Source organism: Epinephelus fuscoguttatus, linkage group LG8 (assembly GCF_011397635.1).
Source record: "Epinephelus fuscoguttatus linkage group LG8, E.fuscoguttatus.final_Chr_v1".
In the NCBI taxonomy this organism is placed as follows: domain Eukaryota; kingdom Metazoa; phylum Chordata; class Actinopteri; order Perciformes; family Serranidae; genus Epinephelus; species Epinephelus fuscoguttatus.
The window spans coordinates 22,791,259-22,810,481 of NC_064759.1; the positions used below are offsets into that span (position 1 = coordinate 22,791,259).

At 39.8% G+C, this 19,223-nt stretch overlaps 2 protein-coding genes across 3 annotated transcripts; both read left to right on the forward strand.

The window, feature by feature from the left end:
• The first annotated feature begins 163 nt into the window (after positions 1–163).
• LOC125892725 (uncharacterized) lies at positions 164–3,786 on the forward strand. The gene is made up of 7 exons (XM_049582894.1): positions 164–258; positions 336–501; positions 642–740; positions 1,008–1,064; positions 1,682–1,795; positions 1,910–2,026; positions 2,904–3,786. The coding sequence occupies exons 2-7, from the start codon at positions 340–342 to the stop codon at positions 2,931–2,933; spliced, it is 579 nt and encodes a 192-aa protein (XP_049438851.1). The 5' UTR covers positions 164–258; positions 336–339; the 3' UTR covers positions 2,934–3,786.
• A 1,504-nt stretch (positions 3,787–5,290) lies between these two features.
• ptdss1a (phosphatidylserine synthase 1a) lies at positions 5,291–19,189 on the forward strand. 2 transcript variants are annotated; one of them, XM_049582891.1, is made up of 13 exons: positions 5,291–5,708; positions 6,258–6,349; positions 8,008–8,052; positions 8,143–8,267; positions 8,387–8,545; positions 8,820–8,971; positions 10,453–10,594; positions 13,747–13,859; positions 14,034–14,099; positions 14,246–14,345; positions 14,606–14,674; positions 17,300–17,366; positions 17,506–19,189. In XM_049582891.1, exons 1-13 carry the CDS (start codon positions 5,527–5,529, stop codon positions 17,619–17,621), a joined length of 1,428 nt encoding a protein of 475 aa, XP_049438848.1. In that variant the 5' UTR covers positions 5,291–5,526; the 3' UTR covers positions 17,622–19,189. The 2 variants fall into 2 exon arrangements, with proteins under 2 accessions (XP_049438848.1, XP_049438850.1); XM_049582893.1 differs by having other exon boundaries at positions 5,499–5,708; positions 17,527–19,189.
• The last annotated feature ends 34 nt before the right edge of the window (positions 19,190–19,223 follow it).

Consider the following 19,223-nt stretch of genomic DNA (forward strand, 5'->3'; position numbering starts at 1 on the left):
AAATTCAGTCAAAACAGTTTTCTTTACATTTATAATCATAAATAACGTAAAATATCAAGTTTACAGTTTTAAATGTTTGCCAAATCAGTTGCACGCAAGCATTTTGTGGGTTTGTGTGTATTCGTGTGAGAGACATAAAAGAGAGGAGGAGGGGGGGCGGACAAAGACAATCGGTGTACCAGGTCATTTCCTTTTCAAACTCGTTCGACAAAGCAGCGAATTTCAGGTCTCAATCCAGATAAGAGACGGAAAAAAAAGGTAGGTTACTGAAAACCTCAACAGCAGATCACCACGGTGATAAAAACCTGCTTTAACCTTCTTTGTTTTGTTCACAGGAAAATGAAGAAGACATTTGTTTGTGATGAATCAATGATCATCACCATTCCCATTGGGAGTCTGAGGGATGCCAGAGAGGGTCAACTGATGCCCGAGAAATTTCAGTGTGTGTACAGAGATTCCTACAAGGTCTTTGTTTTGAAGGGGAAACCCAAACCTCTTGGAGTAAGTTATGTCTTATACAGCTGGAGCCACGATCACAGACTGTTTCATAGCTTTATACTTATATTCTTTGGCTTTAACTTACACAGAAAACATGCAGCATTGCAATGGAATATTATTCTGTCTCTTTTTTTATTTATTAGGCAGCCCAGGCCATCGCTGGTGTGTTCATCCTCACTCTTGGTCTGATTTTCACTCAGACAGAAGACTTCACCAGGTTATACACCCTACCCAGTGCTGTGGTAAATACAGTTACCAAACTACTACTTTAATTTACTCCCATAAGAACATTACCATTCTAGATGTGTCTATGAAAATACAATAAGAAACACATTCTTTAGACGTTCCCATTGCTATTAGGGAACAGTATATCTACTGTATGCATCTGTGCTTCCTTTTACGTCTGTGCTCAATAACGTTTACCGTATTATATTGTGTCTTATCTTGTTTTCTTTTTATATTCCACAATATTGTATTTCAGTGTAATGTACATGTTTTATCAATCTTAGTTTGTGGTCTGTGGTATGCTGTCCTATGCTGCTGGACAATCTCCAAACATGCATGTGGTGAGTTAAAAATTACATTTGTATAAAAATTGTGATGTCTCTACAATAGGTGGCTTATCCCCTGGATTTAGAAATAATGACATGTATTCTGGATATAGTAGTGTAATATTTATAATGCAATCTGATACACTTTTTAATCTAAGTAACAGGATTAATCACAGTTAAATTTAAATTTTAAAACTGTGATCCAAACACAAGCTTTTATCTCCTAAATACAAAATATGGCGTTACAGAATGCCTTTTTAAAACATGAATTCAGAGTATATGAAGTAAAAAGGAGGGAACTTGTTGGATAACGGACACATCGTGACATAGTGTAACATAGTATTTAAAATGAACATGCTATTCAACATCAGCAGAAAAATGGATGAGAAATTAAAAGGACCTAAAGTGAGGAGGGAAGTTTAATATATATTTGCCATCCAGTTAAACTTTGAATTGTTTTTAAGTTATTTTTCTTTGTGAACTTGCACTGATGAGTGAATAATTGTAACTAGCAAATATGGAGTTTAAGAATTTTGTTCCTGTGAAGTCTAAATAATAATAATGAACGATCTTTTTTTTTTGTTTGTTTGTAATGACTTTCCTGCACTATCACTGCATTTTTCACCCTGCAGACAAAGCTGTCATTCTCTCTGAACATCGTCAGCTTCTTCTGGTCAATTGCAGCAGTTTGTCTCTGTGCAGTCAAGTTCCATGTTTCGCTAGAAGATAGCCCGCAAAGTGCTCAGGTAAAGAGAAACAGCATTTATCCTTTTTTTTTTTTTTTAAAAAAAAAAAAAAAAGCCTTTCTGATGTAAAAGGTAAATGTGTATTCACGTCCACCACTGTCTCAACCTTTTTAGGTCCATGAAGGAATCAAGGGACTGATTATGACTCTGCTGGTTGTTGAAAAGTTAATAGCCATTGTCTTGATCTACTGGCTGAGCAAAGCTGTATGCAGAGAACATTTCAACACTTTGGTATGTTGTTCTCTTTCTGTACACACAGCAACTGCATAAGACAGGTCCGTAATCACCTATTTAACATTAGGGGGTCCACCTCCAGAGGGGGTCTGTGGAGAATTTGCCCCAGGAAACAGCCATGCTGACTATTTCAGGGCATTTTGATAAAATATCCTAGATCAGGGCTTCTCAAAGTTTTGATAACTGAGTGCCATTTTAGGGAGCCAGCATATGATTGAGAGCTGCACAAGAAAAGTACACAAACTATGACTTTTTTCTTGTGACACATTTCCTATGACTTTTTTTTACATGCTATATTGTGACATTTTAATGACAAACCATACTGACTTTTTAAATCAAAATTTTATAGCATTTTTTTATGATCAAACTATGACTTTATGGCATTTTCATTGCATACTTTTCAAAACTATTATGATCATCAGTGATATAGCCTGCTTAACACCCTTATTCCATTCTAGTTTTCCACTTTTAGATACATTTGTAATTTGTAATGAAATAAAAAGACGATTGTGTTTCTCAACGACTGTACCTATACCTACTCACAGCAGCCAAGCAATGGCTTCTGCTGGGATACGGTAATTTGGACAAATCACACACAGATCCACAATACAACGTAATACTAGAACCAGTAGTGAAAATAATTTTAACAATAGTTATGACAGTAATACGTTCTTCAAGTTTATTTGTGATCATGTAACATTTGCTAATTATTATTTTGGACAGCGGTTTGTGGTTGCCTGTTTAGGCGTAACAAATTTTAGATTTATTTTTTATAAATATAATATATATTACAATTAAGACCTAGCTTTAAGAGAAATTACATTATTTATAATTAATAGCTATCTTCGTTTTCTTTTCTTTTTTTTTACCACAGCCCATCATACTGCTGAAACAGGGAGACTGAAGGCTTTAAAGGCTTGATGAAGCGCAACAAACCAACGTTCAACTGTCTATTTACATGGTACTTTTAAATTCCTCTTTGCATCAGAAGTGTAAAATAGTCTATCAATGTCATATACTCCTGAATATATAGCATGCAAAGAATGTGAAACTGATGCTTGTTTTCATTTGAAAAATAAGCCAACAGCCAATTGCACATGAATGAGCCACTTCTCGGATGTAGATTACCTGTTATTTTGTTTGTGTACATATTGCAATGTTTAACACCTTTATAACAGTGTGCCATAAATAAAAAAAACAGAAGTGTTGGTATTTCTGTAGTCCAAAATTACCTTTAAACTTAAAGTCCTGGATAATGTTGCACTGTCTCTACTCCTGGAAGTCAGATCATATTTTAAACTTCTTGTATTGTAATCATTGTTTGCTTTTATTCAGTAAATCAATCAGTTTATTGGTTGCATAAAATCATAAAGTCAAAAAACTGGCTCATGCACATCTTTGAAGAGTCTCCTGAACAGGTGCGTTGGAAAAAAAACTTCAGCAGGTCAAGAAAGAAAAAAGATTGCCGCACACTGTTGCCAAACTTGCAAAATATTTAATGGGACAGGGCAGCTACGTTTCGGTCATTACAACGTTCGTCAGGCATAGCTGCCACTCTGCAAAAGAGATAAAATATTTAACGGGACAGGGCAGCTACGTTTCGGTCATTACAACCTTCGTCAGTGTGCAGAATTCTTTTTTCTTTCTTGACTTGCATAAAATCATAAAATATGATTTAAGTAAAATGTTTAAGTGTATTCTGTTCTCTGTGAATCACTTTGTAACTCTGCGTTGGGCAAATAAAGGTAACTTTTGTTTGTTTGTTTAGGCTTTATTTGTCTTTTTGTGTACCTGTAACACATTCCTCTACTTTGGACAATGGCTGATAACAGCTACAAAAAGGGGTTTAAAATCAGCAATGTATGCAAATAATCACATAAATAGTAAATCTACATTTGGTATCAGAAAAATATTGTCATACATTAAGGGAAAAACTACAAATCAAAATGTACTATGTATTCATAAGATACAATAATCATGTGGAACAAGTAGTACGAGCATATAGTGGTGTAAACCCAGAGAGAACAAGTCATTTTTTACTTAGTGTGTTACAACCAATAAATAAATAACTGCCATGCAAATTTTAAGTTGTTAGACTATTTCAAAAACAATTTTCTAGCTAATTAAAAAGAAAACCCCCAGGTAGGGGTTAGTTTTACTCTTGTTACAAACATGCTTTCTGCCACATTGCTCATAATCATTTTTGTAAATTATTAGGTAACCTATGTTCGACAGAGCCCCCCTTACCAATTATAAAGTGTTTTTTTTTTCAGTGAGCAAAAGACAATAGTGAAATAACGATGGGACTTGCAAAACAAAAACTGACATTTTTGTTCCATTTTTGCCATCAAATAGTGACAAACCAAACAATAACCTCAGACACAGACAAAATGGACTATTTCGGTACACTAAGTAAGTGAGTTACTGTCCTTTACAAAACAAGCACTCTGAGTATTTGGTGGTTAAAAAAACACTCATAGGGTCAGGGGTTAATGTGCTGTATTTACTGTGGTCTCTTTTTAGTCTTTACATGCTTATCTGTAGCCTACATTATGTGTGCTTTACTGACTATCTACAGTGCACAAGTTTCTTTATTGCAGTGAGAAGTTGCAAAACAGTACAGTGAGAAAGGCCCTGAAACCAAATCCTGTTTAGGGCCACCAAAATTCAAGGGTCAGCTCTGGTGCTCAATTTACTTAAAGTGAAGGGATTCTGTGCAAAATAGCTTTTCAAATTTCTTTGCATTTGTTTTCTAAACTACCAGAAATACAAAACATTAACAGTAAATCAAGATTTTTGGTGCCCATGTGGGTTGTTTGAGCTCTTCGTGTAAAATGATGGGGCCCTCTGCTGGGAGCTGAGGATGATTTTTGGTTTCAGTGACCTGTGAAGCCATGAGCAGCCACATGGGGGAGATAAACACACACACAAAATCAAGTGGAGTAGAAACACCTTTCAGTGAAGGATGTTTTCCAGGAAACACTTTCATTTGACATTCAGATAACTGTTGCACTGTGCTATGGTCAAGCTGCCAAAACCTGTGGGCTGACATGTTCCTTTAAATATCATTCCAGGAGGTCACAGTTTAAGGTGTTAAACTGATTTGACAGACTCAAAGAAGTCAACCTCTGTTCACTCGTCATGCTTTTAAGACCTTGCACGGAGGTCACGCTAAAAACATTCAGAGCAGCACATGATGAAGGAGAGCATGTGCACTCTTCCGCTTTGGGACACTCCCTGCAACCATGTTACACCAATCACAATCAAAGTGAACAATCCCTCTAAAACTTTCTTCCTCTCTTTTTAACCCTCTGTTGCTCCTCCTGCTTAGCTGTCACATCTACTTTACAATCTGCTAGCGAGCTATGTAACTATATATATTAATTTTAAGTAATTCCTGTGTGTGTAGTAGCAGTTAGAGGAGGTTGCCAGCCGTGGTGTGAATCACTTTCTCATGCTGCTGTGAGGAGCTGCTGCTGCTGCTGCTGCGTCCTGCTATGGCGTCCGTGTACAGCGGATCCCACACCTTGAGCAAGGATGATGTGAATTACAGGATGCATTTCCGAATGATAAACGAGCAGCAGGTTGAAGATATCACGATCGACTTCTTCTACAGGCCACACACGATAACACTGCTGACATGCACCGTGCTCAGTTTGATGTATTTCGCGTTCACAAGGTAAGTCGCTCGCGGCTAGCGTTAGCTCGCTGGGGCTAGCTTAGTTAGCTAGCGCCCGGCTAACGGCAGCAGTGATGCTCTGACAGCGTACAGGTACACGGGGGAGGTTAGCTAGCTGTTAGCCACTCTTTAATGGATTTTCTCACTGAAATAAACTTTACATCCACACGAAGGCACTGGAATGAGCTTCTTGGTGATGACTGACTACAGTTTACCCTCATTCATCGTCAACAGAAGCTAATAAATAGATGTGTGTTACATAACGGTCGTCCAGTGATGAACACTTTCCTGGGCATTAGCAACAACACTGTAACTAGCATGGAAACGGGTCATAACGTCATATTTACACTGATTTTCTGCTTTAAAAACCACAATAAATGTAATATAATGTAAGCTTTATGTCTTTGCCAGCTGCTGTTCACTTCATTACAGATGTGTAGGGGATATAACGCACAGACTACATGTAAAAGTGTCTGTTTAACATATACCACAGCATCACTGGTGATATTAACTGTGTGTTTGGGAAATGTGTGTTTACCCTGTCTGCAGAGATGATGGGAATCCAGACAGTAATCTCTGGGTGGGGCTCATCCTGGTCATCTCCTTCTTCCTTGTCATCAGTGTTTTGGCATTTCCTAATGGTGAGCAAAAAAAAAAAAGGCTACTGAAATGGTTATTTAGTTTAGTTAAGTGTGTTTGCATAGCTCTTAATTACAGTTAGCCTGAAGGTGCTTCACACACGACCATATGTTAGCACAGTAAATAACAGTGACTGCTTTACATAAAACTCTTAGCTTTAACATGGAAGTCATTATGAGAGGAGTAAATAGACTGTAGAAAGAAAATTTGATTTGTCATTCAGCTCTGTCACCATTAAATCAAATCAAGTATATTCATATAGCACATTTAAAAACAACTGCAGCTGACCAAAGTGCTATACAAAATAAAGGAATGACATACAAATATATAGCAATATAAATGTACACAAATATAAAACAGAATAAAACCACTACAAACAGCCAAAGGCCATTGAAAACATACTCCTGATGAATTCCTGAGTGATCTCCTCCCAGACCTGGATCAGGGCATCAGTGAGCTCTTGAACAGTCTATGGTGGTACTTGGTGGCATCGAATGCACGATACATAACGTCCCATAGGTGTTCAATTGGATTTAGGTCAAGGGAAAAGAGAGGGACAGTCAATGGCATCAATGCCTTCGTCATCCAGGAACTGCCCACACACTCTGGCCACATGAGGCCAGGCATTGTCCTGCACCAGGAGGAACCCAGGGCCCATTTCATCCTGGTACCTAACAGCAGTTAGTGTACCACTGGATATGACATGGAGATCTATGCCTCCCCAGACCATCACTCACCCACTGCCAAACTGGTCAAGCTGGATGATGTTACAGGCAGCATAATGTTCACCACGACATCTCCAAACTCTTTCACACCTGTCACGTGTGCTCAGTGTGAACCTGCTCTCATCTGTGAAGAGAACAGAGTACCAATGACGGATCGCCAAATTCTGGTGTTCTCTGACGAATGCCAATTAAGCTGCACGGTGCTCAACTGTGAGTACAGGCCCTTAAGCCACCCCTCATGGAATCTGTTTCTGACAGTTTGGCCAGAAACATGCACACCAGTAGCCTGCTGGAGGTCATTCTGTAGGGCTCTGGCAGTGCTCCTGCTGCTGTTGTTTTAAGGTTTGTCTTATAAGGATCAGTGGAGGGGGAGCATTTGATTGAGAGCGGAAGGCTATTCCAAAGCTTTGGAGCAGCTGCCGCAAAGGCATGGTCTCCCTTACCCACCAGCCTCGATCGCTGGACAGTAAAAAGACTAATCTGAGAGATTGTTCTGAGGAGCTAAGAGGTCGGAAGCTGGAGTAGGGTCAGAGAAGTTCAGCAATGTACTGGGTTGCCAGCCCATGTATGGCTTTAAAAACAAATAAAAGAACCTTAAAATCAATCCTGTATTCAATAGGTAGCCAGTGCAGGGATCCTAGCACTGGTGTAATGCTGTCTCTTTTTCTGACAGCATGCAGTGTTATTTTTGGTTACTATTGTTAGTCATATCTCACAGTAGGGATTTTTACTCCTTCTCAAAGCCTTAAATAACATCTAACAGTGTACACAAGGAAGCAAAACTGTTCAACTGCTCAAGATTATGAGCAGTATATGCAAAATAACAATACGAAGGAAAAGTGGTTTATTTGTTTAGGCATAATGACAAACCGTGTCCAGTCCATCACTTGTTGTATTATATCTTTGACATAGTGTTTGTATGTGCCTCACTTTAGGTCCATTCACCAGACCACATCCAGCAATATGGCGAATAGTGTTTGGTGAGTATTGCTACAAGTCTCCAAGGTTGAAACTGTTTTTGTGTGGGCCTTAGATATCCCTTCTCAATGTCATATCTCTCTGCTGTTAAGGTCTGAGTGTCCTCTACTTCCTGTTCCTGGTTTTAATCATCTTCCTCAACTGGCAGCAAGTGAAGCAGCTAATGTATTGGTTGGACCCAAACCTGCGTTATGCCAAGAGAGAGGCAGACATAATGGTGAGTGATGCAGGCTTACACAGAAAATAACTTTCAGATTGATTAACATGCACCAGTTGAGCTCACTACCAGGGGATTATCAATCATTGTAATGAGGCTATCTTTGCTGCTCTCCACAGGAATATGCTGTGAACTGCCACGTCATAACCTGGGACAGAATCCTGAGCCATTTTGACATTTTTGCATTCAGCCATTTCTGGGGCTGGGGTATGAAGGCCCTGCTCATTCGAAGCTATGGCCTCTGCTGGACCATCAGTATTACCTGGGAGCTTACTGAGGTACGAGGAAAAACAGATAAGGGTTTTTACACACTTAATGTTCTGTGTTGTATCACTTTCTCTCTGGCTGCCTGTGTCTCCCTCTGTCTCTTTCTCTTTACAATGGAGACATTTTACGGTGTACTAAGCTGGTGATGTAACTGGTTTATCTGGTGAAAACTGATGAGTTTTGGGGTTTTCTTCGTAATTTTATGTAACATATTAATATTGTTGAAGGCTGAAAAGCTTTTCTGATATGGTACAGACTCTCACAGCCTTCTAATCTTCTGTTCAGCTGTTCTTCATGCATTTGCTGCCTAACTTTGCTGAGTGCTGGTGGGACCAGGTGATTCTGGACATTCTGCTGTGTAATGGAGGAGGCATCTGGCTTGGCATGACTGTCTGCCGCTTTTTGGAGATGAGGACCTACCACTGGGCCAGTATTAAGTATGACCTTGCAGCCTGGAAATTAACTAAAAATAACAGTGTCCAGTTTTGTGCTCATCCTAAGGCCGTTTGATATGTTGAAGGGACAGTTCACACCAAAACAAACACATATTTTTTCTCCTACTTGTAGCGCTATTTATAAATCTAGATTGTTGAGGTGTGAGTTGCTGAGTGTTGGAGCTATCGGCTGTAGAGATGTCTGCCTTCTCTCCAATATAATGGGACTAGATTGCACTCAGCTTGTGGTGCTCAAAGTGCCAAAAAATAAATTTGAAAAACTCAACAGCAATGTCTCTTTCCAGAAATCATGACCCGGTTACTCAAGATAATCCACAGACCTTGTTGTGAGCAGTTTCATGTTGGAACTATTTTCTTTCCACCAAACTGTACCCACTAACTGTTTCACCGTGCAGAAGAAGTGTATATCTACCCATGGATGAGAGGCCTGTACATTAATGGCGTTCTCCTCAGCTGAGCTGTAGCATCAGCCAACTCAGTGGTGCTAGGTGAGCTAGCAATAGATGTACACTTCTTTCTGCACTGTAATACGGTTGAGGTGTGTAGTTCTGTAGAAAAAAAGTAGTTCCTGCATGAAACTGCTCACGACAAGGTCTGTGGATTATCTTGAGTAACCGGGTCATGATTTCTGCAAAGAGGCATTGTCGTTGAGTTTTCAAATTTATTTATTTTTTTTTTCAATTTTTAAATTTTTTGCTTTGAGCATCACAAGCCGAGTGCCATCTTGTTCCATTATATTCAAGAGAAGGCATCTCTACAGTTGCCATCTCCAACCCTCGGCAACTCACACCAAAACAATCTCACCTGATTAAAAAGTACTACAGGTAAGAGGAAAAGTATGTTATTTTTCTATTTTGGGGTGAACTGTCCCTTTAAATTGTAGGTTATGATATGGGAAGTGGGGTTTACATGGTAAGCCTGGCAGGTTCATTTCATGGTATCATCCCTGGCTAAGTAAGAATACATGTAATATGTTGGCAGTAAAACATAAGCAACCTTCTTAAATTACTTAAACTGAAATGTATATCCTTAAAGTACGATATAATAAAGTAAATTATTTGCATGCAGTTCTTTATTTTTTTATGATTTATTATGTAAATTCAAGATTATTTTTTAAAATTGTGAGCCCAATGGAAGATAGCTGTATTTAATCACCTTGATTATAAAAGTGACATTTTTGTCTTTTACTTAATAAAATCACAGGGCATCAGAATAAGTCAGACATGTAAGCTTAGATCAATAAAGATTAGCTAATACATCAAGCAAGGCATTTGAGATAGCATCTTAAGATGTTTAAATGGCTGTTTTGAAATATGATATAGAAGTTCATTAAGGCAGAGTGGACATGAATGATTCAGGTGATGGCGTTGCTTTCATCCAGCTTTGTCCACTGTACAAACATAATACTTTTTGTATGTCTACCTGCATGTCTTTGTAATCCCTCTCCCGTGCTTCCCATCCAGGGACATCCACACCACCACAGGGAAGATCAAACGAGCCGTGCTACAGTTCACCCCAGCAAGCTGGACCTACGTGCGCTGGCTTGACCCAAAGTCTTCCCTGCAGCGAGTGACGGGCGTCTATCTGTTCATGATCATCTGGCAGGTGGGTCACTGAGAAATCCTCTTTCGCCACCTCACGGTAACTAAGTGTTGACTAGTCAGGGATCATCCACTGCGCTCTGCCTGCTCAATCCAGGCTAATCTAATTGACTTCTCTGTTGCTGAAATCTAAAACCTGTCTCAGATGGATCCATATAATGCATGGGTGTCCTGCTGTCTACACATTAACAGCTAATCCCATACGCTTAAAAGACACGGCTGATTACTCAGGAGCAATTTATGGTAATGAGAATACCATGGATGGAGAACTTGAGTAAGCTCGATTGCTTTCCACTGGAGAGTCAACTGTGGCTGCCAAATTTCTACCCACTAGCAACCATGGTGATGAAAGCTGCTGTTTCTCTCATTTCTGTGTGGTGATGAAACAACATTGTCCTCCCCTCTCCCTCACTCAGGCAGTTCCCAACTCTCTTGAGGCTTTAAATAGTAATTACCCGTCTTTGAGAATTAGTTGAAGAGATGGAGGACGCCTCAGCTCGTCTCAGCCCTACTCAGCACAGTGACAATTTAGCTGCTCTTCACTGGGTCCAACCACACAGGCTCCAGGCCAAATGAGTGAATAGCACGGCAGCAGGCCACCCTCTCATTATCTTCCAGTGCGGATGAAGGGGACTCGGACAAAGTGTCCCCTGAAATGAACTGTTAGCTTTGTTGGCAATTTGTTCAACCAAGTGTGACTTGCATTGTAGAAGAATCTTTGTTTATTAGCATCCTGGCTGAACCGGATGACCTTTTTGGTGCATCTGCCTGTAACAAAGCGCTAATTGAGTGTTATTGCCAATAGACATTACTCATAGCGAACATTTGGACTTGTTGAACACAACAGGTGTAACTACAAACATTAATAATGGCTGCATTCCTATACAAGGGGCAGTTCCAGGGTTCCTTTTTTGTGCACACAGTCTCACTGGCATGGCTGACAGGCACATTAATGGATCAGAGATGTCAGTATATGTTATTTAGTAGACCTGTGCTTGTCCAAACATCTGCTCTGAAAGAGATTTGTGGTCACTTAAAACAGAGACTGGGGCATGGTAAAGCAACTGAAAAGTCATCATGTGAGAAAAAAGTCAGCTCATGATAGGTACAAGGCAATATAATAAATAGATATCGTGCTGCAGTCAGAAAAACAATCAGAAAAATCAGAGTATACAGTATGTACACGTTGTTTAGACTCATACAAAAGTATCCCTCTCAATCATCACTTTCGACCCACTCGAAGTGTGGCGGTGTATCTATCTGCAGAGACTCTGCCCTCTGCCTGTATTTTCTTATTCTTATTTTGCTGCGTTCAGGGTGTTCCAGGGCACAGGTGAGGTCAGGACTTCTTAAAAGGTAGCGACCAGGTGCCAGACCATATGCAGTCTGTCCTGGGGGTGGCTATGAAAATTGTTGACAGCGCCAGAAAAACGCAGCTATAGTGAGGCAAAATGCCAAGCACACAAAGCATGTTCCAACACGAAAGTGAATCTAGGGTTGGCTTTAACTTCCACTGTCACTGGTCATACTGATTACAAACAGTAAGACAATAATATAACTTCTAAGCATTCTAAATTAGGATAGCATGAGCAACAACAACGAGCCCTTTATGTGAGATATAACGTTGAAGTTAGAATATAGAGTGTTTAAAAACATTTGTCTTGTGTATACAACACACTGCTTTAATCTACGGGCACCATTTAACTGTTTCAGTTTCAGATCCTCATGTAAAATGTGTTTGCAATATTTTTGGCACCAAGTGTCAATGGGCCTTTTTTCACAGAAGAACTTTTGACATTTCATAACAGGAAAAGAACTTTGAAAAATGTCTATGAAATTAAAAGTAAAGCACAAGCCAATGAGTAGTACAACAGTGACACAGTTTTTATTGTGTTGGCTCTGCACTCTGGCTTGCAGCTTTAAATGTATATTTTTAGCCCCAAAATAACCATTCAGATATAAATGACTCACTGTATGTCACCTTGAATTTGTGAAGGTAATGAGTTTTTCTCACATGCCTCCAGGGTGAAAAAAGGTAAAACTTCCTCATGAAATGAAGTCATTGGGGACCACGTTTGACAACAACAAAACTATATCAAAACATCCCTTTAGGGAGCAATCACACCGAGATGAAACGCTAGAAATGTGACGCCAGTAAAACCATTGTTTTCCTATGATACGGCGCTTCTGACCGGTGTTCAAGCGTCTTTTTAGACGGGCATTTCTCCAGCGTCTTTTTAGGTGCACGTTTTTGTAGACGCTTCTTTTTAGACGCTTCTTTTTAGATACGCATAGACGCTGAAAAGTTAAAATATTTTCAACTTTTTGAGCGTCAGGCACCAGTAGCTAGCATGCATTGAATAAGCGCTTCCAGCGTTTCAAGCATCTTTGAAGCGTCCGCGTCTCTAGCGTCTCATTTCTGTGTGATCGCCCCCTTACACTCTCACATGCAGTATAATCCTGGTACGGAAACTGTACATCACGGACACTGTACATCACAGTCTGGTACGGAAACTGCTCGGCAGCTGACAGAGCGGCGCTGCCCTCTGCATGTGTATCTGCATGCGTGCATGAAATTCATGAAGAATGCCCTTCTTTTTTTTTTTTTGGATTATCCATTCACTCAGGAGGCATGTGAGAAAAACAAACTTTACTTAACAAATCAGAGGGATTTTGGTCATACTGGGGGTGAAGTTTTCCTTTAAGGGTGCTGATGCTCATTCACATATATATTGGATAGATGTATTGGTAGTGGGAACTGTTGGCCTTTTTCATACATACATTAATTTCACATTAGTACAGCAGGAAAAAGCCAAAGCAACCTAAAGGTGTTTAGGGCCAAACAGTGCAACGTTGTTGACCGGTTAAGTCTTCATCCAACTTGTCATGTGTTACAGTGCTGCAAATACACTTAAGACGAAACTCCCAGTTGAAACAAGCAGCATTGCCACAAATATTCACTTTAACTACAAATATTTGAACACCAAACAGTAGTTATGAATACTTTATTTAAGATTATCTCTACAGGGGACTTTGTGTGCTTGAATACAGAGCTAAACCACAATGTGTCTCTGTGCTACTTTCTGTGTCATATACACTAACAATTACACATGAAAAGCTTTATTCTCTTCTACCTGTTTCCCTCTTTGTCCACAGCTAACAGAGTTGAACACATTCTTCCTCAAACATATCTTCATCTTTCCTGCAAGCCATGCTCTCAGCTGGTGTCGCATCCTGTTCATTGGTATCATCACAGCTCCAACAGTGAGGTAAGACACAAAAGACTGTTTAATTCGTAGGGGAATGATCCAAAAGACTGATAATGGGGAAGATTTACATTTTTACATGCTTACATTCAGCTCCTTGCTTTGAAGGCAAGTAACAGATTACAACTGCAGGTAAATATTGCTAATGTTTGCATTGTGTTTGTTTCTTTGCTTCAGGCAGTATTATGCGTACCTTACAGACACACAGTGCAAGAGAGTTGGGACCCAGTGCTGGGTGTTTGGGTAAGTGAAACCTAAACTGTCACCCTTTACCTCTCAGGTAAAAGCCATATAAGGGCGTGTTTGTTTTGAAGTTTTTTTGTTGTTTTTTTTCAGTGAAATTGAAAGTTAACTACAAGTTAGTGTTTGTTTTCTCCTCTCATTCACAGGGCAATAGCCTTTCTGGAGGCCTTGGCGTGTATTAAGTTTGGACAGGACTTGTTTTCAAAAACACAGATCCTCTATGTGATCCTCTGGCTTCTGTGTTTGGTAAGACCAGATCACAGTAATGCTGCATTTCTATGTCAGAATGAAATACTATGGTTGTCAGTCTGCAGTCATCATGCTCTAAAATACTACATGGAATCTTGTGACTTCACTTGCCGCCAACACACCATAATTTATTACATTTATCTTTCTATTTCAACATAAAAAACAATTGAACGCAATACTTAGTGTGCTGTCAGTTAATGGTTACGGATTTCCCATGAATTATTAACCAGTCTGTGTAATGTTTGATCTGTTTTTAGGCCTTCATTACATTCCTGTGCCTGTATGGAATGGTGTGGTATGCTGAGAATTATGGTCCAAGAGAAAAGGTACATTTATCATTAAGTCTGTCACATATTTCATAACAGAAAGTAACGAATGTGGGTCTCAGTTTAAAACTATATTTAAAGATCCTCTTCACTCAGAAATGTGTTTTTATACTGATAATGTCCCCTAAAATGTCTGACCCTGAAGATACTGGCTTAATCCAAATGTACGCCCACTGGACTGGCGGACTGAGCCCTTGTAGACTTCAGTTGTACAAAGTGTAATTCATTTACTGTCATCACGTAAAGTCTGCGAGGGCGGAGACTGCAAGTGGCTGATAGACAGCCCTCAAGACTGTTTCACTCATTGCTGTGGAAACAAACTTATCTGTCCCTGCAGATAACAAGCTATAAATCCCATGTTTGGCCTTTTTTGTGACTGAACACAATGTAGGATATTAATGCATCTCTATATAACAAGCTACATGCTTATAAAAAACAAAAATGGTTGTAAATGAGGACAAGACTATAACTCAATGAAGTGGGTATTACTGACATTAGAAGACCTTCTTTTGTTGTTTTTCAGCCAATTTTCTTTTAGCCTATTACACAGTGCAGCCTGATAGGCTACAATAATAAAAATGCATTTTTATTTCCTCTACAGCCTGTACTTATTCATAATTCTGTGTCATGATGTTGGTGAATTTCTGGCCTACGCAATTCAAATAGCTTTTTAATAGACCTACCTATCAATAACAATTTTACTCATTCATGTTTTTTCGACAGTTGAAAAAACCACAGTGTCACGTCCGTATTGAAAACAACTGTGGGTTGTATTGTATTGAATTGTAGATTTGGACAGCCCTCAGCACTCCCTGACTTTACGGGAACGTGCCCACAAAATCTGCAAGTCTGCAAGAGCGGTGAAGTTTGGACATTGGGATTCAGCCACTGATTTGTTTCTGTGCAAACTTTGTCAGAGAGATGTTTTCACATTCCTCTACTGAAGGTGCAATGTCTGTGCACTTCCCCAAAATTTGAGATTTAAACAAAGCCCAGGCAGACTAGATTAGGTTCGTATTAATCGAAACCAGTAGCTGTCTGATATGGGAACCGCATATCGCCGGGGAAACAAATTTCAACACAACACTGGCAAAGAAACCTGAAACCCTCACTGCAGAGCAGATTGATTACATGTAATAAAAAAATCTCAGTCGGATGGAATATATCTTTCTGCAATCTTTTGGAGACCTCTGGTATATTATTACATAATAACAGTGTGAAAACACTGTTACATCATAGCAAGTACTGTATGTTTCACAGCTATTAATGCTGGTTCAGCCACTGCCAGTTACAAGCTAACAAACCACATAAATAAAAGATGCTGACTACCCTTACTAATCTGACACGTCTGCTAGTTGTTGATTTTGGTGTACAACAGACTCCATCTGAGTCTGAGTCTGACTGACGCTCAAACGTGTATGGCTGAATCTCTCCACTGTTTCCTCTGACGCTTACACTAGTCACCTTGATGACCACTGCTTTCTTGCTGGTCTAGTGCAAGCAGCAGCAGCAGTGGGTGGGGTGTGAGGCCAGATTCAGAATTTCTCAGTGAGGGAGAGACTAGATGTGCTTCCAACCCCTTGTCAAAGTTTCTTAAAAAGTATTTATGTGAGGAAACCGTGTTAAACAAAACATTAATCCTAGCAGGGTATTTTTTACAGACTTTAAAACGTGTCTGGAGGGGAACTTTAATCTTGTCAGGGATGCATGGAAACTCCATTGTAGGAGTAACCAATTTATGATGTGTTGGTTAAAACCCTAAACCTGTGATACTTAATGCTTGCAGGCCAAATCTGACAATGAAAATAAATTGATTCATACTTGTATTTTCTTGTACTATGAATATAAAAAAGGTGCCAGAGTGCATAAAAAAGTATCACAATAGAGCTTGTTTATCAAAAGGTGCCAGAGGAGGATCCCCGGAGCACCTGACAGAGATCCAGACTAAGCTCCTAGTGTCCTCAAATTCTAGGAACTGGCCCTTGGCCTCCAGTTGTTTTGTAAACGTGGCCCCCGGGCAAAGCAAGTTTAGTATCCCTGCCCGAGGGCAATGATGGTTAAAGCACTTGCAAGTGTGAAAACAAAAGCCCTTTTTGGACACGCTTGTTATGTAAATATGGTGGCAATTTTACATGTCGGTCATATGTCACAAAAAGCACCTGAGTTTGACAGCAGTCTCACTAGGTCAACCCAATATCATGCTCGTGATAGTTATTTTTTAAGGCTAAAACAGCAAGTTTTAAAATCTATCATCAATGCAGCCTGTGGGAAAACAGAACACTCTTCTTCCTTGATATTACTAGTTTTCAACTGCTGATCTCAGCAGTGACACCACTCGCTCTTACATGTCAGGTGCCAAATATTGCACAAGCAAGCATAGTGTGTCTAAATGACAAAAAGCCATTTCTTCGTCAGACGGGTGAAGCCAGCAGTGTTGCGTGTTCCATATCTAAGGAATCAGCTGACTTGTTGCTGAGAACGCTCTGTAAATACACAGACCTGTTTCCCTTAAAGATCCTTATCATTCAGTGTACTACGAAAGCTTTACATGGTTAGTTAGCTGCTACACGTTCCCTGTCCAGTTAACGGTATGTGTGTCATGTGTTTCCTCTTCTCCTCTCACAGAGCCTCTCAGAGTGTGAAGACAGTAATTACACTGAATCTGCTGACCATGTGTCAGAAGGATTTAAAGGTACAGTGACTTTGCTGTAGTTCATCAACCACATAAAAAAAGGCTCAGAAAACATTCATCTTTAGCTGTAATCCTGTAAAGCGCTGACCTCTAGTGTTTGGAATGGTGTTTTACTCATAGTTACATACTCACTCCAAAGTGTTTGACCCACACGTTTCAGAAGATACAGATGTGGAAGACGACAGCCCTACAACAAGACGTAGAGCGAAGGGCTCCGGAATGACCAAACCCATCAACGGCCTGGACAGCCAGTAGGAGTTGGAGCCAGAGGCTGCTGTGCGACTCCTGAACTCACTCCCAGGAGCCAGGTGTGACGGATCGCAGGAAACACTTCATGGTGTAATTAAAGTCTAGAAAGCCCCCACCAACAGTAGAGGGAGTGGAGACAGGAGAGGCTAAGTGGATGAACAGGCCCATGCAGTGTTAGTAGGAGTGCACAGAGGCTTGGACTACAGAGATGTGCACTTACATGTGTGCTGTAGTTGTAAAGAAAACCTCCTAAACCACTGATCACAGGTTACTGTGTGTGTGAAAAGAGCGAGAGAAAGAGTGGTAGTGTGTGTGTGTGTGTGTGTGTGTGTGTGTGTGTGTGTGTGTGTGTGTGTGTGTGTGTGTGTGTGAGAGAGTGTGTGAGAGAAAGAGATGGTGTTAGAAACTGCCGATTCTAGATGTGACTGCATGATCATTGTAGCTGATGAACTATAATTTACAAACATTTATTCTATGAAACAGTATATCATTGATGGTTAATGTGCATCGGACTGGTTTACAACCAGCCTTAACTCCAGTATGTTGGTTCAACACATTTCAATGTTAAAAGCCATTATGTAGAATTTATCACATAAATTGGAGCCTCTATGTTTATAGCACAGAAAAAAAAGCTTTTTATTAGCATCAGTCATCTATTGTCGTGATAGATGGTCACACTTGTTTGGTGTTTATAACTTGAATGTGGGCAGGATTTCAATGCAAGTTGGCTTGAGCTCGGTAGGCGATGAGGATTGTGTTTGACCTGGAACAAAGCAAAGCACACAGTTTAAGCACTTTTCAGAATGTTTTCTTGCAAATACTGTACATTTTGTAACGCTTGAGTGAGTATTTTGTGAATCATTGTGACTTTGAGTGATTTTACTCTCCCTGTCCATTTGTGGCTGCTATCTTTTTTTTTTGTTGTTATTTTTACTGTACTGATAACAGAGGGCAATTATTCAAATTCCTGCATGTGTCGTCAGGCTCTACCTGTCTGTGTGCAGACGTGGCTTCGTTTTACTGTTGAGCCTCTCGTTATTGCATATATTGCATTTGCATGGCAGTGTCAAATCACGTGTTTAGTAGGAAAATGTTACATGAGTAATCCACAGATATTTGTATTACACCACCAGGGTGCCAGTATTGTTTGTTTTTTTGTCTTTCACTGTAATTCTAACATTTTAATTCACCCCTTGTGCCTGTTTGCGTGTTCTTTTTTTTATTCCCAACTGTTTTCAGTTTGTATTACGACTAAAATTTGGCTTTTTTGTGTTTGATTCTTCTGCTCTCGAGTGCTTTCTTGAACATTCATTTTCATTTTGCTCTGTCAGCATCATCTCAGTACAGATATAACCCCTCATAATCCTCGACAATCCAGACGTTGACCTCTGTGGAATGGACCAGCCTTCCATGCTACAGTAGACATTATAAATGGTACATTGTCTCTGGATTTAGATGTCATTTGCCAAAAACAATTCAGTTGAAAATGGCTGTTCTTTTTCACTGTGAAATAATGAGACATATTAAAAAATGTTTTACATTTCCTCTTAAACACTGTGTGAGTTATTACTGGAAGTGTTTGGCCTTTTCTGGCTTTTACACCCCACC

What these genes read in the sequence shown, in the direction of transcription:
- ptdss1a (XM_049582891.1), top strand. Translation starts at nt 5,527, where the DNA reads ATGGCGTCCGTGTACAGCGGATCCCACACCTTGAGCAAGGATGATGTG. An exon ending in ATGTATTTCGCGTTCACAAG is followed by an intron (nt 5,709 to 6,257) that starts GTAAGTCGCTCG and finishes CCCTGTCTGCAG; the next exon opens with AGATGATGGGAATCCAGACA. An exon ending in TGTGTCAGAAGGATTTAAAG is followed by an intron (nt 17,367 to 17,505) that starts GTACAGTGACTT and finishes CTCACTCCAAAG; the next exon opens with TGTTTGACCCACACGTTTCA.
- LOC125892725 (XM_049582894.1), top strand. Translation starts at nt 340, where the DNA reads ATGAAGAAGACATTTGTTTGTGATGAATCAATGATCATCACCATTCCC. An exon ending in GGAAACCCAAACCTCTTGGA is followed by an intron (nt 502 to 641) that starts GTAAGTTATGTC and finishes TTTATTTATTAG; the next exon opens with GCAGCCCAGGCCATCGCTGG. An exon ending in GAGAACATTTCAACACTTTG is followed by an intron (nt 2,027 to 2,903) that starts GTATGTTGTTCT and finishes TTTTTACCACAG; the next exon opens with CCCATCATACTGCTGAAACA.